Consider the following 23,467-nt stretch of genomic DNA (forward strand, 5'->3'; position numbering starts at 1 on the left):
AATCACAGACCCTCTTTTGGAGGGAAGAACAGGTTAATTAGCCACTATCCCATTATTCCAGGCTGCACAAACTACATAGTAAAGAATATGGCATGAGGCTTCAGGATGTCTGACAGAATCATTCTGGAAGTCAGGGGAAGCAAACGCTCTTCAAAGGGCCCAGAACAAATAGCCCTTTAGGTCAGTTCTTAAATCAATAACAGATCAGTCACCAGAGGAGGAAGTCTGTTTCACAGCCGAACAGTGAACAATACTGTACTGAAACCCTAAGTTCCCACAGTCTCAGGGGAGTAATTAGAACTTGTTCAGTAATCAGCTAATTTGTACTTCTGAGAATGATTCTAAATACAAAATGATAAAAGTTGGGTAAAGGGTAAAGTATAGACCATTGCTTCATAATGGAATTGCATAATTCAAGTGGGGAATCATAAATTTGGACATGCTAGAAGGGTGTTTTTTTTGTTTTTTTAAGAAAAAAGTGATTTAAAGGCAATGCTAATAAAATAAAAATAACCCATGACTAAAAATACATGCTGAAGCATTTGATCTCACTGCGACCTGAGAACAGTAAAATATCCAAGCTGGAGTCTAGTCTACTAGACTAGTCTAGTTTTCTCACTAGGCCTATAAATTAATTTTGAGACTCTGAAGTAATTGTTTGACCTCTTTTGTCTGCAGAGTCAGTACAGATTTGGGGTGCTTTTTGTTTTAGTTATTGTCAAAACATTGTAGATATCCATATCCTGGTTGCTGTATTTTTATTATAAAGAGCAGGAAACTGGCCAGGCATGTTGGCTCACACCTGTAATCCCAACACTTTGGGAGGCCGAGGCAGATGGATCACAAGGTCAGGGGTTTGAGACCAGCCTGGCCAATATGGTGAAACCCCATCTCTACTAAAAATACAAAAAAAATTAGCCGGGCATGGTGGTGGGCGCTTGTAGTCCCAGCTACTCAGGAGGCTAAGGCAGGAGAATCGCTTGAACCCAGGAGGCGGAGGTTGCAGTGAGCCGAGATTTCGCCACTGCACGCCAGCCTGGGAGACAGAGCAAGACTCTCTCTCAAAAAAAATAAAAATAAAAACAAGAGCAGGAAACTTATTTCCATCAAAAGAGATGGAGGGCTGGCTAGGATACGTGAATAAACAATAGCTTATGGTTAATTTCAAATACAGCTTGTTACCCTGCACTAGAAAAATGAGACAATTCTATATTTAATTATATATAGCAACTCTAACATTTGTGATGAGAGGGAAAGATTCTTCTGGATTGTCTTTCTTTCTTTCTTTCTTTCTTTCTTTCTTTCTTTTCTTTTCTTTTCTTTCTTTCTTTCTTTCTTTTTAATTGAGATAGTCTCACTGTGGCACAATCTCAGCTCACTGCAACCTCCACCTCACAGGTTCAAGCAATTCTCCTGCCTCAGCCTCCTGAGTAGCTGGGATTATAGGTGCCTGCCACCATACCCAGATAAGTTTTTTTTTGTATTATTAATAGAAAAGGTGTTTCACCATGTTGGCTAGGCTGGTCTCGAACTCCCAACCTCAGGTGATTTACCCTTGTCGGCCTCCCAAAGTTCTGGGATTACAGCCATGAGCCACCGTGCCTAGCCTGATTTTCATTGTTTCAACAGGACAAATACAAGAAAGACTTGAATAGTATCTCATCAGATTATACTTTTCCTGTGATATCGGTTTTGAACTTACAGTTTCTTTCTAGCTTCAAGAGTCTCGGATTCACTGATTCTAACATGACATACTAGGAAATTCTATCAAAGCAGGGCTCCTGGAACAGGCCCCGTTGACCATGGAGCAAAGATGTTCTCAAGAAGAAACCCACATATGGTGATAGGGTATATGACTAAACTGCCTGATTTGAGATACACAGCTTTCGTGACTACCAAATCTGGCATTTGTGTTTCTCAGTAGCAGATGTGGAGAATGAGTTATTACTTAATGAGCAGCAAAATCTTATTGGACTCCACTACAGTAGCACAGTAGCTCACCCTAATAAGACAAAACAACTGTAAAATAGTTTGTGTGAGTTTAGTTCTGAGTCTACTTCTGACCTAGTTGGATAGTATTATTTCCCTAACCTAGGGATTTCAGGTTACTGTGACATCCACCAAAAGATCCAAATCATATTTAGTAGAAGTTCATATGACAAAATGAGAATTAAACTAAATTTGGTTAAATGTTTTAGTTTTACTTTCGTATTAGTCCGTTTTCACGCTGCCAATGCAGACATACCTGAGACTGGGTAATTTATAAAGAAAAAGAGGTTTAATGGACTCACAGTTGCATGCAGCTGGGGAGGCCTCTCAATCATGGTAGAAGGCAAAAGACACGTTTTATATGGCAGCAGACAAGAGAGAATGAGAGTCAAGTCAAAGGGAAACCCCTTATAAAATCATCAGATCTCATGAGACTTAACTGCAAGAACAGTATGGGGGAAACCACCCCCTTGATTCAATTATCTCCCACTGGGTCCCTTCCACAACACATGGGAATTATGGGAGCTACAATTACAAGATGAGATTTGGGTGGGGACACAGCCAAACCATATCAACTTTTCATCACTGTAAGTCATTAAAAATACAGATTAAAACACATAGTCACATATAGTTTTTAGATTCCAGTAATAAAGAATAATGAATCTTAATCCTGTTCTATATGGAAGTCTCTGTAGGCTGCTATAACACAGTACCATAAACTGAGTGTTTACTAACAATAGAAATTTATTTCTCACAGTCCTGGAGGCTGGGAAGTCCAAGGTTAAGGAGTCATCCCATTTGGTATCTGGTGAGAGTCCATTCTCTGGTTCATAGACAGTGGTCTTCTCACTGTACTCTTACATGATAGAAGGGATGGGGGAACATTCTAGGGTCTCTTTTATAAGACACTGATCCTGTTCCATGAGGGTCTCACCTTTATGACCTAATCATCTCCCAAAAGCCCATCTCCTAATATCATCACCTTGGAGGTTAGGATTTCAAGTATAAATTTTGGGAGGTCACAGACATTCAGTCCATTGCAGGAAGTAATTGGGATCTTCAAGTTTCTAGGCTAATCTAGATGCCTTCCTATTTATCATTCTTTTTTTGAGTTGACTTTCTGATTATAGCAAGGCCAGGTCAGCACACAGTATTCTCAATATATGGTCAGGATGATTTCTTCTGACTTTATTCAATATCTTTATTTATATAATGAAGAACTTTGCTTGTTCTTATTTCTGCTATGGTCTGTTAGAATTGGAATTTTATCTTCCAAATCTTTAGAACCTTTTACTAAATATAGAATGATATTCTGGCTTTTTTTTTTTCCTCTTCCAGTCAAGAACTATCTTTTCTTTGTAGAATTTAGGAATGGCAAAAGGAACTAATTCATTTTTGTGGTGCTTTCTAAATCCAGAATACACAAATGAGTAGGCACATGGCTGATAGAAATATCAGTATACAATAGCTTATAGCTTCTTTCTCTTTTAATATAAAATATAAAGGGCATTTTCACCACCACCAAAAATTTCCTGAATTCACCTATAATCAATTTCTACAATCTCTTTTGCCATTTAGGCCAAAGTGAGGTTTTATCTTTATCATGGATAGATAACTTCATTGTGTCTATATCAATGATAAAGATGGCTGAATTTCAGCTTTATACTTTAGTGAGTGGAATATACTGGATTTTTTACTACAATACAGACTAAGATACTTGGGAGCAGAGAATGGAGGTGGTTGAGGACAAGTCTAGGCTGAGTCCTGTGTTTCTGAGTTGGGCAAATGAGTCAAACTTCAGCTACGTTTGGAAGTAGGGATGTCCACTGGATGTACTGTCAGAACTCAGAGAGCAATCTGGGCTATAAACATTGATTTGGCAATAGTTGAAGAGGAAAATTATTTGAGAAGCTATAAATGTTAGGAGGAGCTTTCTTATGTAAAGTTTGTTCCACAAGATAAAGTTGAAAGGTTTGGGAGGATGAATCTAGGAGAAAGAAACACAGGACCAGTATGACAATGAGGGGACATGAGAGAATTGTTTATTAGAGGCACTAACTATAAAAAGTCTAATATTTTTTCCTCTATGAATGTTGGAGGCTCATTCATGGATCATACTTAAAACCCCAAATTTATCATTGCTATCTCTAATTATTTGGGTTAAAAATTTCAAAAGCCTATTAAAGTCTAGAAACTATAATTCCTTTTAGCTTTTTATTTTGAAATCATGTTAAACTTACACAAAAGTTGCACAAATAGTAGAGAATTCTTGTGTGCTTTTTACTCAGCTCCCACTAATGTTAACATATTATACAATCATAGGTACAGTTATCAAAGCCAAGATATTAATGCTAGTATAATACTTTTAACTAAATTACAGGCTATATTCAGATTTTACCAGTCTTTCCACTATCGTTCGTTTTCTGTTCCACATGCAATCCAGAATCCACATTATATTTAGTTGTCAGATCTCCTTAGTCTCCTCCAACTTGTGACAATTCCTCAGTCTTGCCTTATCTTTCATGACTGTTACACTTTTGATGAATACTAATCAATTATTTTGCATATAGAGAATACAGTTGTATGATCAAATAATGGGATTTATTCTTACTCTATTTCTGAATGGAACTTTGAGTTTTCTAAAGACTGTATTTTGAGTTTGTCAAAACCCTGGTGACTGGTCAAAATCCATTTCAGCACAGCACAATTATTGTGACTTCTTTGTGTTGCTTGGAAATTCCTCCTTCCTTCACTACAAGGAAATGATATATTCTCTGCTCTACTTACTATAGTAATCGCTCCATCTTTAATAATGATAAGTGAAATAGAGAGTGAAGAGTAAAAATTTTCACAATGTATAGTTCCTAAATTAATAAATTTTTGTCTTATAAGTCATTTTAAATAAAACATGATTATACATAAAATATATAATATTTTATAAATATAAAAATAAAAAAATTACCATATGACCCAGCAGTTTTACTCCTAGGCATATACTCAAAAGAACTGAAAGCAGAGACTCAAACAGATACTTGTACACCAGTATTTATAGCAGCATTATTCACAACAGTCAAAAGGTAGAAACAAGTGTCCATCAACAGATGTGGAGAAACAAAATGCACTATATATACACAATGGAATATTAGCCATAAAAAATGCAATTCTGATACATGCCACAACATGGATGAACCCTGAAAACATCATGGTAAATGAAATAAGCCAGCACAAAAGGACAAATATTGTCTGAGTCCACTTATTTGAGGTAGCCAGAATAGACAAATTCACAGAGATAGAAGGCAGAATAGACATTACTAGGGGCTGAAGAAGGGGGGAAATGGGAAATTATTGGTTAAGGGATACATGGTATCTGTTTGTAATCATAAAAGTGTTCTGGAAATGGATAGTGGTGATATTTACACAACCTTGTAAATGTGCTTACCATCACTGAATCGTACATGTAGAAAGTGGTTAAAGAGGGTAAATTTTGTATATACTTTACCACAATTTTTTAAAAATCCTTATACAACCATAGATCTCCTGTCACCCACTTACTGGATCATTTAAATCCAATATATAGGGTTTTTTTATTCTACAGATTAAATTTTTTCTGAAAAACCTATTTTTCTAAATAGTATTATCATACTAAAGCTAACCTTATAAAACTTGTATTTCACCTAATAGAAATTTGAAAAAGTTTCATCTTACATTTATTTGAATAATTTAATTTCTGATACTTGTATTTGATTAGTTATGAAAGTCAGTAATAGAAACATAAGCTTATTCTCACTAGAGGTATATTTTTTCCTGTTGGCTTGGATTTTGTGATAAATGTTCACATAAAGTTTAGCCTCTGAATAAATCTACCTGCAGCACGTACCACCCACATTCATCAATGCTCCTGATTGTATGCCTCAAATTCTCTAGAAGTAGGAAGCACTACAGATACATGCTTACTGTAGGGAATCTAGGAATTAGGGACTTTTATCTCCATGAGCCCCTAGACTCATGGCACCATTTGTTAGCTTGTTCTGTTTCATGACTGACAGCTCCACCAGAATAACATGGAATGGGAAAGAAGCGATTCTCAGACGAAAGGAATACTGAGAAAAACAAAAACAGATGTCTAGCATACCAGCTCATTTTATTAGTTAATTCCACTAATGTTTGTTGAGCACCTCTTATGTGTTTGGCACTATTCTAAGGGTGAGGGATACATCAGCTAACAAAACAGACAAATATGCCTGCTGTCATTTAGTTTACCTTGGAACTGGTCTGTTCAGCTGTAAAGGCACGTTGAAACTTGGGCAGCTGGCAAGTATAACATAAAGTGCTTAGACTTCCACGGCTAACCTGTCTCCCACTTCTTGAAGTCATTGCATTCAAGGAGGATAGCAAGCTAGTATTCATGTCAGAGTGACTTCCTTATGCAGAGGTCTGCTATAGTTTCCATTAAGTTCAAACCAGTGGATGGTATTGCTGTGGTTTTTGGGGCCCCTAGCATCTAGAATGAGATAAACTGGTACTGTTTTAGCCTGTGTAGACATGTTCACAATAGCCAGTCAAGTTGCTGCAGGATTTCGGTCTCAGACTAAAATGGGATGAAAAATCAGGAGCCTTGATGGAATTTTGCATTTTGGGGCTAACGCTGAGGTTTACTAGACACGCAGTAATGCAGAGGTTTTCCAGATACATACCAGATTCAAGCTTAAGGCAGAAATACTAATTCCATTTTATAGACCAAGCCCCTGGAAAGGGTGGTGTTCCCGCCAGTCTTGGTTAGATCACTTGGGACATGGGCAGGGCACAGTCTGTTAAGAGAAAAATGTCTTCAGATGGGAAATGACCATAGGATGCTAGTAGGTGGATGCTATCAGCAAATAAAAATAATTGTTAGTATTTGTTAGGCAGACCTACATTTTTTCATTTAATCCTCACAACAAAAATGAACAAAGGGGGAAAAACCCTCTTTGAGATCAGAAGTCTACTTGCAAGTATTAAAAAATCATATAGAACTTGCTCAAACAAAAAAGGAAATTTTTCAATACTGGCAATACAGTGATTATTAAGACAGACCGTCCCCACCCCCCTCCTCTGTCCTGATCTCACTGCCTGTGCAAAGGGATAACATTTTTGCCTTTTGGAAATATTAGGAAATACAGTTACATATTTCAACTCTGGAAGCCACCTTGGGTTCTAGGCATCACACTTTTAAAGGGCCATTGACAAATTGCAGCATGTTCAGAGGAAAATGATCCAGATGGTGAGGAAATATGAACCGAATTATATGAGAAACAGTTGGAGGAAGTATAGAGGTTTAGCCTAAAGAAGAGAAGATTAACCAGAAAGTATTACAGAGACCACAGTTTTCAGATTCCAGAAGAGACACCACAGAGGTTAGGGATTCATCATACTCTGCCCATTGGAGCCTCCCAGAACAAAGGCCTTTGTCGGGAAGATACAGGAAGAGCATGGAAAAGAAATTGATAACAAAGCCATGCCAGAATGACTGGGCCTCACTGGAGACAGGTTCTAAGGTGGGTACTAAGCCCCACATGTCCGGAGTTATTCTAACGAAGGATATCAGTCAGCACCCGCTCATTTCATTCTTCCTCCGTGAGTCTTCCCAGATCTCCCATGGTCAATAATCTCTCCTCCATGAGCCTTCCCAGATCTCTCATGGCCAATAATCTCTCTTCCTGGTTCTCCCGTTTACTTTTTACCTCTCTGAAGTGCTTTCATGGATTCCTTTGTATTCAATTCAATTTATATATGTCCATCTCTCACTAGTCGTTCTCAAACCTATTGTAATCCTTTTTATATCATGTCCTTTCCTATCCTGAAATGAAAGTCATAGTTGGCCGGGCACGGTGGCTCAAGCCTGTAATCCCAGCACTTTGGGAGGCCGAGACGGGTGGATCACGAGGTCAGGAGATCGAGACCATCCTGGCTAACCCGGAGAAACCCCATCTCTACTAAAAAATACAAAAAACTAGCCGGGCATGGTGGCGGGCGCCTGTAGTCCCAGCTACTCGGGAGGCTGAGGCAGGAGAATGGCGTAAACCCGGGAGGCGGAGCTTGCAGTGAGCTGAGATCCGGCCACTGCATTCCAGCCTGGGCCACAGAGGGAGACTCCGCCTCAAAAAAAAAAAAAAAAAAAAAAAAAAAAAAAGTCATAGTTAATGGAACCTACCTATATATAATCCCAAAAGTGCAATAAAATACTCTAATTTTAATAAAAAGGAAAAATGAAAGGAATTTGTAGTCGAATTACATGTTTTGTAATATGTACATACCCAGGCATGACCAACCAGAAGGCATAATCAAGTGCATAGATTCTGAATATAGAATTACCATGAGTAGTACAGCTACAATTCAGACCGATCTGGGTTCATTGTATTGATAACTCAAAACCTGTGAGCAGCTTTGCTGCCCATGATGTAATTTTTTAAAATAGTGAACAGCTTTTGTAAAGTTCCAAACAAACCAAGTATAGTCTTCCCTCAGTTTCCATGGAGGTTCTATTTAAGACAATTCAGTATAAAACCTGTAAAAAAAAAAAATTTGTCTTTCTATGTAAAACAGAATTAGGTTTTAGGTTCAAATAGCGCTAAACAGATTTTTCACTATGTAGATGTCCAACGGGACATTGAAAGTCAAGAGGGATGTAAGACAATCCCAAGTACTGCAGAATGTCTATATCCCTGGCACCTGTCCAATAAGTGCAAATAGCACCCCTTAGTCACCATAACAAACAGAAATCCCCCTATAAGTTCCCCTTATCTACTGCTCCATGAAGAACCAGACTATACAGTGAACTCTAGGAGGATGGGATCCAGTTTCATTCCTCTTTTATTTTCTTTTTACTTGATACAAGAGAAACTCAATGTTTATTCAAGTAAAGAATGCAGTAAAGAGGATGCTTAACTGCTTCTCAAGTATTTCAAACTCAGTTTTTCCAAATTGAACTAAGATACCATCTTTCTGATCCCTGTCCCCACTCTTAATCTGTCTTACCTCCTTAATTTTGAGACCTAAATGATGTAACAGTATACAAATCCAGCAACTATGGATTCTTCTCTCTCACTGCCTGTGACCAGTAGGTCATAGACCATTTTGTTTCTGGCTTAGAAACATGTCCTGACTCTGGCCTCCTCCATTACCTTGCTTCTGCCTCCCTTTTCATGTTCACCTGGCTGTTGTAACTGCCTTGTGTCTCTGTTTCCAGGCACCCCACCTTCAAATACACACTGCACTCTGAACATTCCATGGACGTGTCAAGCCCTCTAAATTTTGGTATATGCATTTCCTTATTTCTAGAGTAATCATTGCCTTTTTTGTCTGAAAGACTTATCCTCAGGCATCAAGACCTGGCTTCAATGTCTTTTCCTCTGTGAGGTCTTCCAAGATCGGAATTACTCTGTGTATCTCTCTCTTCATATTCTTGTTGTGGCATTGCTTGAGTTAAACTGTATTTGTTCACATCTCTATGGTCACTACTAGATGGAGAGTTCCTGCCAACATGGTGAAACCCCATCTCCACTAAAAATACAAAAGTTAGCCAGGCATGGTGGCACACACCTGTAATCCCAGCTACTCATGAGGCTGAGGCAGGAGAATTGCTTGAATGCGGGAGGCGAAGGTTGCAGTGAGTCGAGATCATGCCACTGCACTTCAGCCTGGGCAACAGAGCGAGACTGTGTCTCAAGAAAAAAAGGTGGGGGAGGTGGGCAAGGTGGCTCACTCCTGTAATCCTAGCACTTTGGGAGGCCAAGGCTGGTGGATCACGAGGTCAGGAGATCGAGACCATCCTGGCTAATGTGATGAAACCCTGTCTCTACTAAAAATACAAAAAAAAATTAACCGGATGTGGTGGCGGGCGCCTGTAGTCCCAGCTAGTCGGGAGGCTGAGGCGGGAGAATGACGTGAACCCAGGAGGCAGAGCTTTCAGTGAGCCGAGATTGTGCCACTTCACTCCAGCCTGGGCAACAGAGCGAGACTCTGTCTCAAAAAAAAAAAAAAAGTTAATTACCCAGGGCCAGGCACTGTGGCTCACACCTGTAATCCCAGCATTTTAGAAGACCAAGGCAGACAGATCACCTGAGGTCAGGAGTTCGAGACCATCCTGGCCAACATGGCAAAACTTTGTCTCTGCTAAAAATACAAAAATTAGCCAGGCACAGTGGCAGGCACCTGTAATCCCAGCTAGTGGGGAGGCTGAGTCATAAGAATTGTTTGAAGCCAGGAGGCAGAGGTTGCAGTGAGCCAAGATCATGCCACTGCACTCCATCTTGGGGGACAGAGCGACATGCTGTCTCAAAAAAAAAAAAAAGGAAGTTAATTACCCAGGCTTTGGAGTCAGCGCTGGAGTTTGGGTTCTACATAATTTAGTAGTCCTCTGGTCTTGGGCAAAGTCCTTAATCTTTCAAAGTCCTAGGTTTCTTATCTGTAAAATGAGGATAATTGTGGCCACCTCATAAAGATATTGGGAATTGAATACAATGCATACAAGATGTTTAAAACAAAGTTTGAAATATCCATTATCACTGGCTTTGTATCTATCCAACACCTCATAGTAAGCATAATAGAGAAGATACTTAACTAGCTGACTTTGAATGAAAGGACTACTGATATCAAATTCTGAGGTTTTGTGATTGAATCAAAAATGGATGTTATATTTAGAAATTATAGCTAATTTTGTCATAAATAAATTTATCTATGGAAAATAATCTTGAAACAAAAATGCTATATTTTCCCCTCTTACTTTTTTGGTCCATTAAAAGGCATTCAGGTTGGGCGTGGTGGCTCATTCCTATAATCCCAACACTTTGGGAGGCCGAGGCAGGAGGATTGTTTGAGGCCAAGAGTTCAAGACCACCCTGGGCAACATAGTAAGACCCCATCTCTACAAAATATTTTAAAATTTTAAAAAATTAGCCAGGCATGACACGCACTATAGTCCCAGCTACTCAGGAGGTGGAGGCAGGAGGCTCACTTGACCCCAGGAGGTCAAAGCTGCAGTGAGTCATTATGGTGCCACTGTACTCCAGCCTGGGCAATAAAGCAAGACCCTGTCTCAAAAAAAAAAAAAAAAAAAAAAGACCGAGGGCATTCATTCTAGAACAATAATATAAAAACTCTTGAACTTTTAAAGTCCACAACCACTGTGGAAAATTATGTGCCCGCAAACTCCTGTGTTTTGGACTTTGACTTGTGTCTTCCAAAACATGAAGTGTGAAGAATGTCACCCTTCTCTTATTAATCTGGGACGGTGCAGGACAGTGAGCACCTCTGGTATTGTTGTGCTAAGCTCAGTAACTGCCCTGCAGTTCATTCACTTTCAGTTGAAAATAAATATGTTTATTCAGCCTATGGACCACTTGTTTCCTTGCTTTAAAAAGTTTTAAGTGCTATTTGCAATATAAAACTGAATCCTAAATTTTAAAACTTCCATAGTTAATACTCTACTAAATGTTTAAAGCCTGACATTTAATCTCTGTGAACTGGAACGCTCTGATTTCACTGTTTTCAGCTAGTAAATGTCACTCTAAACATTGTTGCTTTCACTCACACTTAAGCGCTTTCATCTGCAGTGGGTGCAGTGTGTCAGAGAATTCTTTGTTTGCCGCTTTAGTAAGGGGAAAAAAGACTAAGCTGGGCCTTGAAACAGAGTGAAAAACACTTCGTGGAAGGCAGAGATGACCCTGTTTTTATATGGTGTTTGTGAACACACAATCTTGAGTTCTACCAGATACTCTTAAAAAGCAATTACAGAGTCCTGCTGAGCTCATATGTGCTTGCCAGCCAAACAGTGGGAGTGGGGAAGGAGCAGTAGATAACTATCGTTGCTTTAATTCACTTTTGCCTGCAGGAGGAATCTTGTCATCTACTGGCTCCCCAAACTATTTTCAAATGGGATATTTTATTTCTGAGTTTCTGAAGGCTACTGGCACACAGGCCAGCTCTCACTTTTCATCATTTTGACATGAAATGGAAAATCCGTTTGTGGCTATTTTCATAGCATGTGATTTACTCTTGTTCTTTTATCTGTCTCCCCTTTATATTTTTTGTTTGGACATATTTTTCTCTTCAGTCTTTTGCTGTCCTGGCGTTTTTATGTTCATCCTCTTTCCCCTGCCTTCCCCTCATCCCCAACCTGCTCAGCCTCCTTCCCCTGGTCCTCAGTCCCTTGCCCCGCCCCTCTTGTGCTCATCCAACTTCAGGCTAGGCTGCCTGCCTTTCTCCTTCCCAATCTGTTCCATGCTGCTGCTGGGGCTGCTTACGCTACTTCTCCCCACCTTGCAGGTTCCCCCTCAGTACCTACAGGGCTTAATCAATATTGGCCCATGAGGTAACTGACAATAAGCAGTCATTACTGAACTCATCCCTCATCACTGTTGTAGAAAAATAGATTATCAGCAACATTCTTAGGCATACCTGTGTCTTTAAGGTACTTTGTGCCTGCAACAACCTGTGTTTCCAGTTTCCTGGCAGCCATCTTGAAGCATGAATTTACTCCTGGAAATAGTACATCGTATGAGAAGCATCAAAGTGGAAGTTTAGAAAATCATGCCTTTCTGTCAGACACAGATCCAGGTCTCTACTCTATAGCTTATTAGCTATGTGGCCTTGGACAAATTCATTCATTCATTTAATTGAATGCCTATATTTATGCCTTGTATTTGGCTTTTAGGAAGCCAGTTGATAGCCCCCCATCTTCTCCACTTACATTCATAACCAGCTGAGAAATAAGACATAGAAATGACTGAGTTTGGTGGCCCACTCCTATAATCCCAGCACTTTGGGAGGCCAAGGTTGGTGGAACACTTGAGGTGTTTGAGTTCGAGACCAGCCAGGCCAACATGGTGAAACCCCATCTCTACTAAAAATACAAAAATTAGCCAGACATGGTGGTGCACACCTGAAATCCCAGCTACTCGGGAGGCTGAGACACGAGCATTGCTTGAGCCTAGGAGGCAGAGGTTGCAGTGAGCAGAGATGGCACCACTGCACTCCAGCCTGGGCTACAGAGTGAGACTCTGTCTTTAAAATTAAAAATTAAAAAAAAGAAGGCATAGAAATCAAATTATTCACTTTATCAACAATAAAAGCCATGTTGAAAGATGCTGCTTATATATGCAGCCACCCTAGGTTTACTAATACTTTTCTCCTAAATTAGACAGCAGGCCTGCCTCTGTTTTTCCCTATCCAGCACACCAGTCTGGGTGTAGAGCATGGTCACATGTTGACAATAGACAAGCTGAAAAGAATTTAAAAAGTGAAAAAGCCCATGGGGGCTGGCTGAGCATCCTCAGTCTGTCCTCCTAAACTCACTGATCAGGCAAGCTGCTCTTTCTCCTTAGGGAAGGATAGAGTGAGAAGACTGAAAAGAAGAGACTCTACTCTTCCCACCTGGGACTTGGAAATTCCCTTCCCTCTAGGGAAACAGGAGGGTTGAGTATTACCCCCTAACTTTAAACATTGTATTTAACCAGTGATTACCATGGTAAGCAAAATAAATATTGCAAGCCTATTTTCTCACCTTAAAATATGGATAATCATAGCTACCACCTATTGTGGCTGTGGAGACTAAAATGAAATTACAAATTATTTACAAAGAATTTGAGTGTGTGTTAACTGCCATTTTTTGATCAGGCACAGCCTGGGGCAGAATTGGTCATTTGGTAGGTAGGATATGTCTTTGTTGCCTTCTCTTCTTCTCTTTCTGAACCTTCAATTTAGTGATTTTTCTCCCTCCTCATTCCTGTTTTTCTTTCTTTCTTTTTTTTTTTTTTTAATGTGGCATGTTGGTCTTAAAGCTTTTGATTTCCAGTAAGTATAGGTTGAATTAACTCACACTGGCCAAATCTTTGCTAATCCTGGTTTATGTATTACAGAACTCATTAATTTGAACAAAGAAAGCATTTGGAACAATTAAGTCTGCTTTAGAATTGCACAACTGGTTGTACCTAAATGATCACCAAATACATGGCTACCAACAGGAAATATATTTCTTTATTTTTAGGACAGGATCTTGCTCTTACCCAGCCTGGAGTATAGTGCCATGAACACAGCTCACTGCAACTTCTGCCTCTCAGGCCCAAGTAATCCTCCTGCCTCAGCCTCCTGAGTGTAGCTGAGACCACAGGTCCATGCCACCCAGCTGATTTTTTTTTTTTTTTTTTTTTTTTAGAGAGACAGGGTCTCACCCTGTTGCCCAGGCTGATCTCGAACTCCTGGGCTCAAGTGATCTTCCCACCTTGGCCTCCCAGAGTGCTGGGATTACAAGCATGAGCCACCAGGCCTGGCCAGAAATATATTTCTTGATTCCTCACATTTATTGTTGTTTTAGTAACTGAAACAATACTTATGCAGCTTCTCTATTACCATAGAAAATAATTCAGGCGAGCCTTCAAACCGCAGTAATGAAGAATAAAAGTGTAGGTAGTGAGTTTTAGGAAGAAACTTTTAATCCAGGATATTTAGACTTTATTTTGAAGGCAGGAAGAAGCCATTGAAGGTAAGTGATGACACGACTACATTTGCATTTTAGGAAAAAGTCATGTAGCAGCACTGTAAAGAGTGAAATGGAGCAGGAGGGGATAGGGCTGGGAATGTGGGTGGGAGGGTTGGGGGAACCACATGGGAGGAGAGATGGCCTGCACCAGTCAGGGATGGTGGAGATCAAGAGCAAGGCCCAGAGTTGAGAGGCTTTCTGAGTAAAATTAACAGGATTTGGGCAAGAGAAGGAAAATAGAGAAGTGTATCATAGTAGGAGAGCTGTTTCCTAAAGTTAATAAGATTATAAATGGCAGTGCTGCCAGAGGTCCTTTCCCAGCAGGATGAGAGGGTTTCCATGAGGAATCTAGTGTGGGAAAGACAGCTGGAGCCAAAGGAGAGATGAACTTGGCCAGTAAGAGAAGCTGGACCAGTCACTTAGGAGGGGGCTGGAGAGGGAATCCCCTGGCAGGTTAAAACTGCAGGGAATGGGATAGCACAGAGATTTGCCTTTCACTGACTGAAGAGAGAGAGAGAGAGGAGGGGAAAGGAAGAGTGGAAAAGGAGTAAAGTTGGTGTGTTGGGGACATTTGAGGGCTGCATGCTTTCAAGAATGTCAGGATGTTATAGATACTCCTGCCTCATAATTATGTCTAATCATTCAGATAAGCACTTGAAGCCTCATTTCAGGTTTTCCAAAAAAATTGGTCTAATGAAAGTTTATAATTGGATACTTAGCTAGGGTTTTTTTGTTTTTGTTTTTGTTTTTTTTTAACGTTGTGGACTATGTCTTTTTTGGTGGGAGTGGGGGGATTTAAATTACATTTTTCTTTTGCCTTAAATTGCCTGATTGGAGGGAATTTGACCCCTGGGACAGGCTCTCTCTTTGTAGTCTGCTTTTTATAATGACATGTTTCAAAAGTTTTTGTTCATATTTGCACAAGTATTGCATAAAACCTATGTTTGTTCTGAGATATTTTGTGATGTTAAACTGGCCAGCACCTCTAGACACCTAACAATGTATGAGTAATTTCTTCAGTCTTCCCATGAGATTTTTTTGTGTGTACCTGCTTTGTGCAAAGCATGTGATTGGGGCTGAATACAATACCATTTCTTAATTGTAAGCTCTCTGATGGCTTACTCATCTTCCCAAGCCCCAAGCCAGGTAAAATGCCAGTACCACTATAATACCTTATATGTATTTAATCCTCACAGTAATCCTATGAGTTAGTTACCTGCCATGTCTATCCTCATTTTGTGAATAAGAAAACTGAGGCATTAGAAAGAAAATTGGCTTACCCAAAGTCTGAAGGCCAAATGGCAGACAGGATTCAAACCCAGATAGCCTGAGACTACAGCATCTATACTTTATTGTTATACTATGCTGCCCTTCTGCTCAGGTCATGACTATTTAATTCATAAATATATTTTTTAATAAAGTCATATAGATGAGACAACACAGTGATAAGCTGGTGGTAGTTATTAGAATTTTAACATGGATTTTAGCACACTTGCTTATAATTAACATCACATTTAGTTAGTGTCCCTCCATCCAGTTTTCTTTCATACCTTCCCATTGCCAGCACTTCCCCCAATCAAAGGGAGCCTGGTTTTGTTTTCAGACCCAGCTCTCTGTTTCAAAGACTTACACCATGGTGGGCTGGCAGGGAAAACTGAATGGGGTTAGACAGCCAGTGGAGGTGGGAGTCAGGAACAACAATGGACAACTGGCATAGAAGGCTGCATGGCGCTTACTCTCCCTGGAAACGCTCCGTCAGACTCAGGAAATGTGGTTTAATCCTGGTTAAGATAATTCCATTTTATACCCTAGAATGGACTGTCTATATTCTCCAACAGAATTTTATTTTAAATCTTACCCTGAGAAGCCCTACCAGTAAATAACTTGATGTGCATTATTTTCCCTGTTAGCTGAACTGCACAAAATAGGGGTTTATTCTGCCACCACCACCTCTTTTCCCCTTAAAAGGCTCTTCAAAGAGAACCTGAGAACCTGCTGCCCCAACAGAAGATGCCTGGACTGTGGCCCAGCCATGCCCTCAGTGGGATTTGGGGGAGGAGAGAAGACTATAATTCAGTCAAAAGAGCCACTGTCGATCTTGAAAGAACATCAACCATACAGATGCCATAAAGATTCTCCTCCCCGCTTCAGTTCCAAGACACATCTTTTGGTATTTATTGTGAGGCAGTCCTGTACAGAGAAACTAAAAATAAAACAAAGCTGCAAATGTAAGACGTGCTATGGTCTAATTGCTTTGCAGATCTTACTTCACTTAATCCTCCCTATAACCCCATAAGGGAAGCACTACTCAAATCCCCGTTTTACAGATGAGGCAACTGAAGTACAAAGAGATGAAATGATTCCCCCAGGATAACACAGGCAGGAAATGGTAGAGCCAGGATGCAATCCCAGGCAGTCAGGCTCCGGAGCCCATGCTTTCACAGCTATCCCTTCCCTGGACCGTCAATGCCTCAAATACCCCATCTTGTTTGCAATTAGGCAGAAACTGTTTCAATCAACAGGGGGCTTCATATTTGATTTAGAAAACTCAGAGGTTTAATATTCTCACCATAGTGTTTGAGAAACTCTTCCTTAACAAGACTTGGCTTTTAGTCAGGCAAAATGTCTCCAGATCAACTGCTGGATTAAAACTTGCTGCCCCTGCCCTTAAGACTACTCTGGGAGAGGGTCCACTCTGGTGCTACTGACAGACTGAACCCCACCAATGAGGCCCTACTTATTGCATCCTCACCTCCCCAAAGGCCCAGGTTGTAATGCGAAGCACCTGCAGCAAGCCATTTCTCACATGCCCTTTAGCAGGGATGGAATGGGACACCTTGGCAGGCAAGATGACTTTAAGTGGCAGGGGATATGGTGCCTTGCCACCTGCCACCTCCCTATTAATATTAATGTCTTTGTCTTTCCACTTTTGGGTGTCTTCCTTATATCCTGTCCATATTCTCTGGATACTCTAAACTACCCTTTTTTAAAGTGTTAACAGCTGGACGCAGTGGCTCACACCTGTAATCCCAGCACTTTGGGAGGCAGAGGCGGGTGGATCACCTGAGGTCAGGAGTTTGAGACCAACCTGGCCAATATGGTGAAACCCTGTCTCTACTAAAAATACAAAAATGAACTGGGCATGGTAGTGGGCGCCTATAATCCCAGCTACTTGGGAGGCTGAGGCAGGAGAATCACTTGAATGCGGGAGGCGGAGGTTGCGGTGAGCCAAGATTGTGCCACTGCATTCCAGCCTGGGTGACAAGAGTAAAAAACTCCATCTCAAAAAAATAAAAATAAAGTGTTAACAGATAATTAGGGAACTAACTTCTAGTCCTTTCGATAGAACTCCACTCAGGGATACCTGCCTTCTAAGAGATGACTCCAGAAGCCTAACCAACACATGGAGGGGCATTCTGGCTGAGTTCTCCAATATCTGGCAGTTCTCTCTGCTATTGGAAACCTCAGGCTCACTGAAAAGCACCCCCCAGATGGGTTCAGCGGGGCTGCTTGCCCGTAAAGTGGTATTGAGCAGGATGAGAGAGAACGGCCTTTGATGGATCACCAGTGCCCATATCTCCTTCTTCCCACTGCTTTTCCTCTTTAACACACACACACCCCGTCTGCCAGGTAGGGATACCATGCCTGAACATAGCCAACCCTGTTCCTATAGTGTAGAGCAGAGGTCCCCAATGTCCAGTGTGCACCAGAATCACCTGGAAGCTTGTTTGGAATGTGTATTCCTGGTGCCTAAACCCAGGGATTCTGATTTAGAAAGAATCTCCATTTCTGTTAAGTACCCCTGGATGAATGTAGTGTGAAAGTCTGAGAAACACTAGCATAGAGTCACTCCGCTACTTGCTTTCAGTGGGATCCTCTCGGAATAGAGCTGGGATAAACTCACTGCTTTCCTGAAGTCCTACAATGTTCTTGTCTTTTGCATGTGCAATAGGAAACAGTCATTAGTGCAGCCAAGCAGTCTTAATGTAACTCAACTGAACTTGAAGTCAGTTTTTAAAACCTTCCAAAAACCTCCTGGTTTCAACAAAGCAATGTCATTCTGCTTCTGTAAGTTACTGATGGGTGAGGTGCATCACTGCTATGATTTTGGGAAATGTGTGATGGACAATTAAAGGAAACAACCTTTGAAAGCCTGAAAGCACTGACAGCGAAGGACATTTTCGTTGGAGGACCTTGACTCCTTATTCAATGTGTGGAATCCAAACTTGGCTCCAAAATATATACATTTTTTGAGACAGAGTCTCATTCTGTCTCCCAGGCTGGAGTGCAATGGTGCAATCTCAGCTCACTACATCCTCTGCCCCCACCGGGTTCAAGCAGTTGTCCTGCCTCAGCCTCCTGAGTAGCTGGGATTACAGGCACGTGCTACTGTGCTCAGCTAATTTTTGTATTTTTAGTAGAGACGGGGTTTCACCATGTTGGTCAGGCTAGTCTCGAACCCCTGACCTCAAGTGATCTGCCTGCCTTGGCCTCCCAAAGTGCTGGGATTACAAGCATGAGCACCTGGCCCAAAATACCACGTTCTTTAAGCACACTAAGAGTACAGAAACTTTAGGATCTCAACTTGTCATATTCTACCTCCTTGCCTCTGTTTCATTGTCTTTGAATATATGAATGTGTCTCTTTCTGTATATCTGTATCTTTCTCTCACACACATAAACACACTCACATGCTCAGAATCTCATAGAGAAGTGTTCTTACATATCCTTTGACTCAGAATTAATGAATCAGATTATCTTCTATAAAAATTCTTAAGCTTATTTTTATACTGCAAAAAATAGTATGCACATAAAATAAGGAACACTATTGACCAATTTTCAGTTCAGCAAGATAGAAATTTAATACGTAGGTATGTGTACAAAAATTGAGGAAGTATCACAGGAAAAATATCACTTACCTACTTAAGAGAGTGCCATGACTGAAGTCAGGAATTATATAATCATTTTGAATTCAAGCCAGTTCTTCCTGTTTAGGACGGATACTCCATTTTCTTGTGAAAACATTAACCATTTCACCATTTTCTCTGCTGAAAACCTTTCCTAATCCATCTTACTGTAACAATAGCATGTTATAGTCTGCTGCTGAGATCTCTGTTAAAGCTATATAAAATGTTAATAACAATTGCCAGAATTTAACCTTTAATTAAATTCCCTGTGTCAGAACCTTTCTTAGAGCCCTCTTGCCTTAAGTCCACTTCCAGCAAAAGCTACACCTAGCTGGCAGACCTCAGCCAGGCCAGTATGGTTGAGAGGAGAACCCTGGCCTAATCTTCAAAAAGCGTGGGTTTGAGTCTCAGCTATGTCACTAGCTAACTGTATGATCTCACATAGACCAGTTCATTTCTCTGTACCATAGCTTCCTTGTCTAAAACAGGAGGACAGAACATCTGCCTCGCAGAGCTATTCTAAGGTTTAAATGAGGTAATTTTGCAAAATGCCACATGTAGACTCTATACCTAGCAAGTGGTATTGTCAATGTGTTTCCCTTACTCCTCAAGCCAAAGGAAAGGGATTAACCTAAATTATTCCCTGAGGTTTCATCTAGCTCTAGCTGTCTGTGCTTTTGAGAAGCCACTTACTTCAGGGTGTGGAGAAAACAAAAGGAAAAAATACTGGGTTAGTAGAGTTTAAAGCCCTCTGCGAAAACATTTCAGAGAGCTGAAAATACAATGAAAACAAAAAAAGATCAAGAAGCCAGGAAATCATCACCTTGGTCCAGAGAACAGGAAAACTAAAAGATTCAGTTTCCTCAACTGAAAGTAGGAGCCGCCAGGAAGGTTGGGAAAACAATGTTTGGTTAGCCTGATAATGATCTGTAGTGATGATGCTAAGCAGGCATGGCCTGACCATTCCAACCAAAAAAATGTTTAGGTCTTTATTTATGTATTTGTTTTTCGTGATGGAACATCAGGGCAAGGAAATGAAATACCAACCCAGTGTGGCATTGACAACCTCTGAGCTCTTTTGCCTTCCCTGCAGTTACAGTCAGGCAAGCAGTCATGGAGCATGCAGACTGTATAGCCCCTTGGGTCTGTAGGATGCTACTGATATGCACTGAAACCAAAGCTGGGCATCCCTAAGTTGTAGAGGGGATGTTGGAGCCTGATGCCTGAATGTCTGCACTACTTATAGCTCAGACCAAACCCCAAAAATCAGGATGATCACAAGTAGGCTGGGAAGTCTAATTTCCCATACAAGGGCAAAATTGACAACTCTTGTTTTGAAATGGACAAGCTCAGCCTTATTTATCATGTCATCAGACTTGTTCACTATGTTACAGCTACAGACCTTCAAGGCCATTTGGCCACGGGCTGAGAAGTGTACTACAAAGTCACTGCAGATCCCGAGTAGGGGAAGCTCAGGAATCCTTTAGGCATCCACTGTTGGTGGAAGTCCAGAAAATACTGCCCTTGGTAATCAGGCTTCTTCTATCTTTATACATGTATAAATATATATACATTATAAATAAACATATAAAATGTATATAAATATATAAAGATATAGAAATATCTATCAATATTTATATTTAATATCTTTATATATTTATATATCTTTATATATGTAAATATATTTAAAAGATATTTATATATTTATGTAAAGATAGAAGGAGCCTGATATATATATAAATATTTAAATATATTATAATATATATATTTATATAAAAAGAAGAAGCCCGATTACCAAGAGCAGTATTTTCTGGGACGCTTCCTCAATTTTTGCCCTGCCCAATCTACTCCAAGTGGTATATATGACTGGAAGACAAAGAGACCAAAGTGGATGGCTGGGTTACTATTATCCAGTATCCCCTGAAGGGTAGGCTGAGTCATGCCAGGTCAATGCTATGCCTGTGACAGAGTAACAGGACTTGAGGACAAGATTAGCACAGCCCACATCATCTATGTGTTTCATAAGGCTCAGGCCTTTCTTCCACACAGTACTCTTAAAGTTTGAAAAATGCCACAAGTATACTAGTTTGCTCTTTGATGGATAATAATAGCTACCATTTATTGACGCATTACCATGGAGCAAGCACTGTGTTAAATGCTTTACATGTGTTATCTTATTTAATCTCCCCAGCAGATACCGTTCCCCCTGTGCTACATTTGCTTCCGGTTTGGTTAGCATTCCCCATCCCTAACATTCTCCACTTTACCACTACCAATTCCCAAGAAGAGAATATGTTAGAACTGACTCTCCACCTCCCACTAAGAACTGGCAGGGCCAATTCTGTCTTGCCCTGCATCTTTGTTTGGGTTATTCACTACAAGAAGTTCAGAACCCTGAGATACAGTTTCACCCTGGCATAATATTTCTATTTAGCTATAATCTGCCTCAAGCTCCCCCTCCTCTTCAGCCCCCAAACCCTTCCATTGGCCTTCAGTAACTTAGAGTCAGTTCACAAAATCTTCATTCATCATCCTCTTTACTGCCTCTTGCTCTAATCAGTATCTGATTCTGCCCAGAATACCCTACTACTTCATCAGATACTTGCTTATGAGTAAGTCACCTCCTCAGGAAAGTCTTTGTCTTCTATATCACCCCATTCCCTTATCCTGCTTTTCAGTCAACAACAGACAAACAATAGTGGTCCTGTAAGATTATAATGGAGCTGAAAAACTCCGATCACCTGGTGACATCATAGTTGTCCTAATGTAGCACTGGTAAACAAGCCTACTACACTGCCAGTCATGTAAAAGTATAGCACATATAATTATGTACAGTGTATAATACTTGATAATAAATTACTATGTTACTGGTTTATTTACTATACTATGCTTTTTATCATTATTTCAGAGTGTACTCTTTCTACTTAGTAAAAAAAAAAAAAAAAAATACATTAACTGTAAAACAGCTTCAGGCAGGTCCTTCAGGAGGTATTCCAGAAGAAGGCATTGTTCTCATAGGAGATGACAGTTCTATGCATGTTAGTGGCCCTGAAGACCTTTCAGTGGGACAAGATGTGGAGGTGGATGACAGTGATGTTGATGATCTGATGCTGTGTAGGCCTAGGGTAATGTGTGTGTCTATGTCTTAGTTTTTAACAAAAAGGCTTAAAACTTAAAAAAAAAAAAAAGATATAAAAAATCTTTTTGTTCAACTGTACAATGTGTGTTTTAAACTAAATATTTCTACAAAAGTCAAAGTTTTTTCAAACATTTAAAAGTTTATAAAGTAAAAAAAGTTATAGTAAGCTAAAGTTAATTTATTATTGAAGAAAGAACAAATATTTTTTCATAAACTTAGTATAGCCTAAGTGTACAGTGTTCATAAGTTCTACAGTAGTGTTCAGGAATGTCCTGGGCCTTCACACTTACTCACCACTCACTGACTCACCTAGAGCAACTTCCATGCCTACAATCTCCATTCATGGTAAGTCCCCTATACAGGTGTGCCATTTTCTGTCTTTCATACAGTATTTTTACTGTACTTTCTCTATGTTTAGAAGTGTTTAGATATACAAATATTTAACCATGTGTTACAGTTGCCTACAGTATTCAGTATAGTAGCATGCTATGCAGGTTTGTGATCTAGGAGAAGTAGTAGGCTATACAATTTAGCGTAGGTGTAACATCCAGATTTTTATAAGTACACCCTGTGATGTGCACACACAGCGGAATCACCTAATAATGCATTTCACAGAAAGTATCCCCACTGTTAAGCAACACATGACTATATATCTATTATTTTCTGCCTACCCACGGTAATGTAAACCTTACAAGGGCTAGGACTTTTGTTCACTAATAAATCCCTAATGCTCAGAACAGTACCTGTCATATTATCTTTGCTCACTAAAATATTTGTTGAATGAATGAATTCATGACAGGGGAAACTGAGACATAGCATGGGTAAGTAAACTGTCCCAGGTCACATTGCTGTTAAGCAGCCAACCATGGTCTGCATGATTGCAAAGCCTTGGTGCATGAGCACCATGTTATTCAGCCTC

At 40.1% G+C, this 23,467-nt stretch overlaps 1 protein-coding gene across 4 annotated transcripts in view; it reads left to right on the top strand.

The window, feature by feature from the left end:
• ALG14 (ALG14 UDP-N-acetylglucosaminyltransferase subunit) overlaps positions 1-23,467 on the top strand; it is a 99,263-nt gene that overhangs the window by 61,635 nt on the left and 14,161 nt on the right. Inside the window, exon 4 of one of the 4 annotated variants that reach the window (XM_007977887.3) lies at positions 16,472-16,730. The exons of the other annotated variants lie outside the window; for them this stretch is intronic. Coding sequence (XP_007976078.2) covers positions 16,472-16,633 — 162 coding nt within the window. The 3' untranslated portion in view covers positions 16,634-16,730. Of the gene's footprint in view, positions 1-16,471; positions 16,731-23,467 lie in introns of those variants that run through there. 4 annotated transcript variants of the gene reach the window in all.

Source organism: Chlorocebus sabaeus, chromosome 20, assembly GCF_047675955.1.
Source record: "Chlorocebus sabaeus isolate Y175 chromosome 20, mChlSab1.0.hap1, whole genome shotgun sequence".
NCBI lineage: Eukaryota > Metazoa > Chordata > Mammalia > Primates > Cercopithecidae > Chlorocebus > Chlorocebus sabaeus.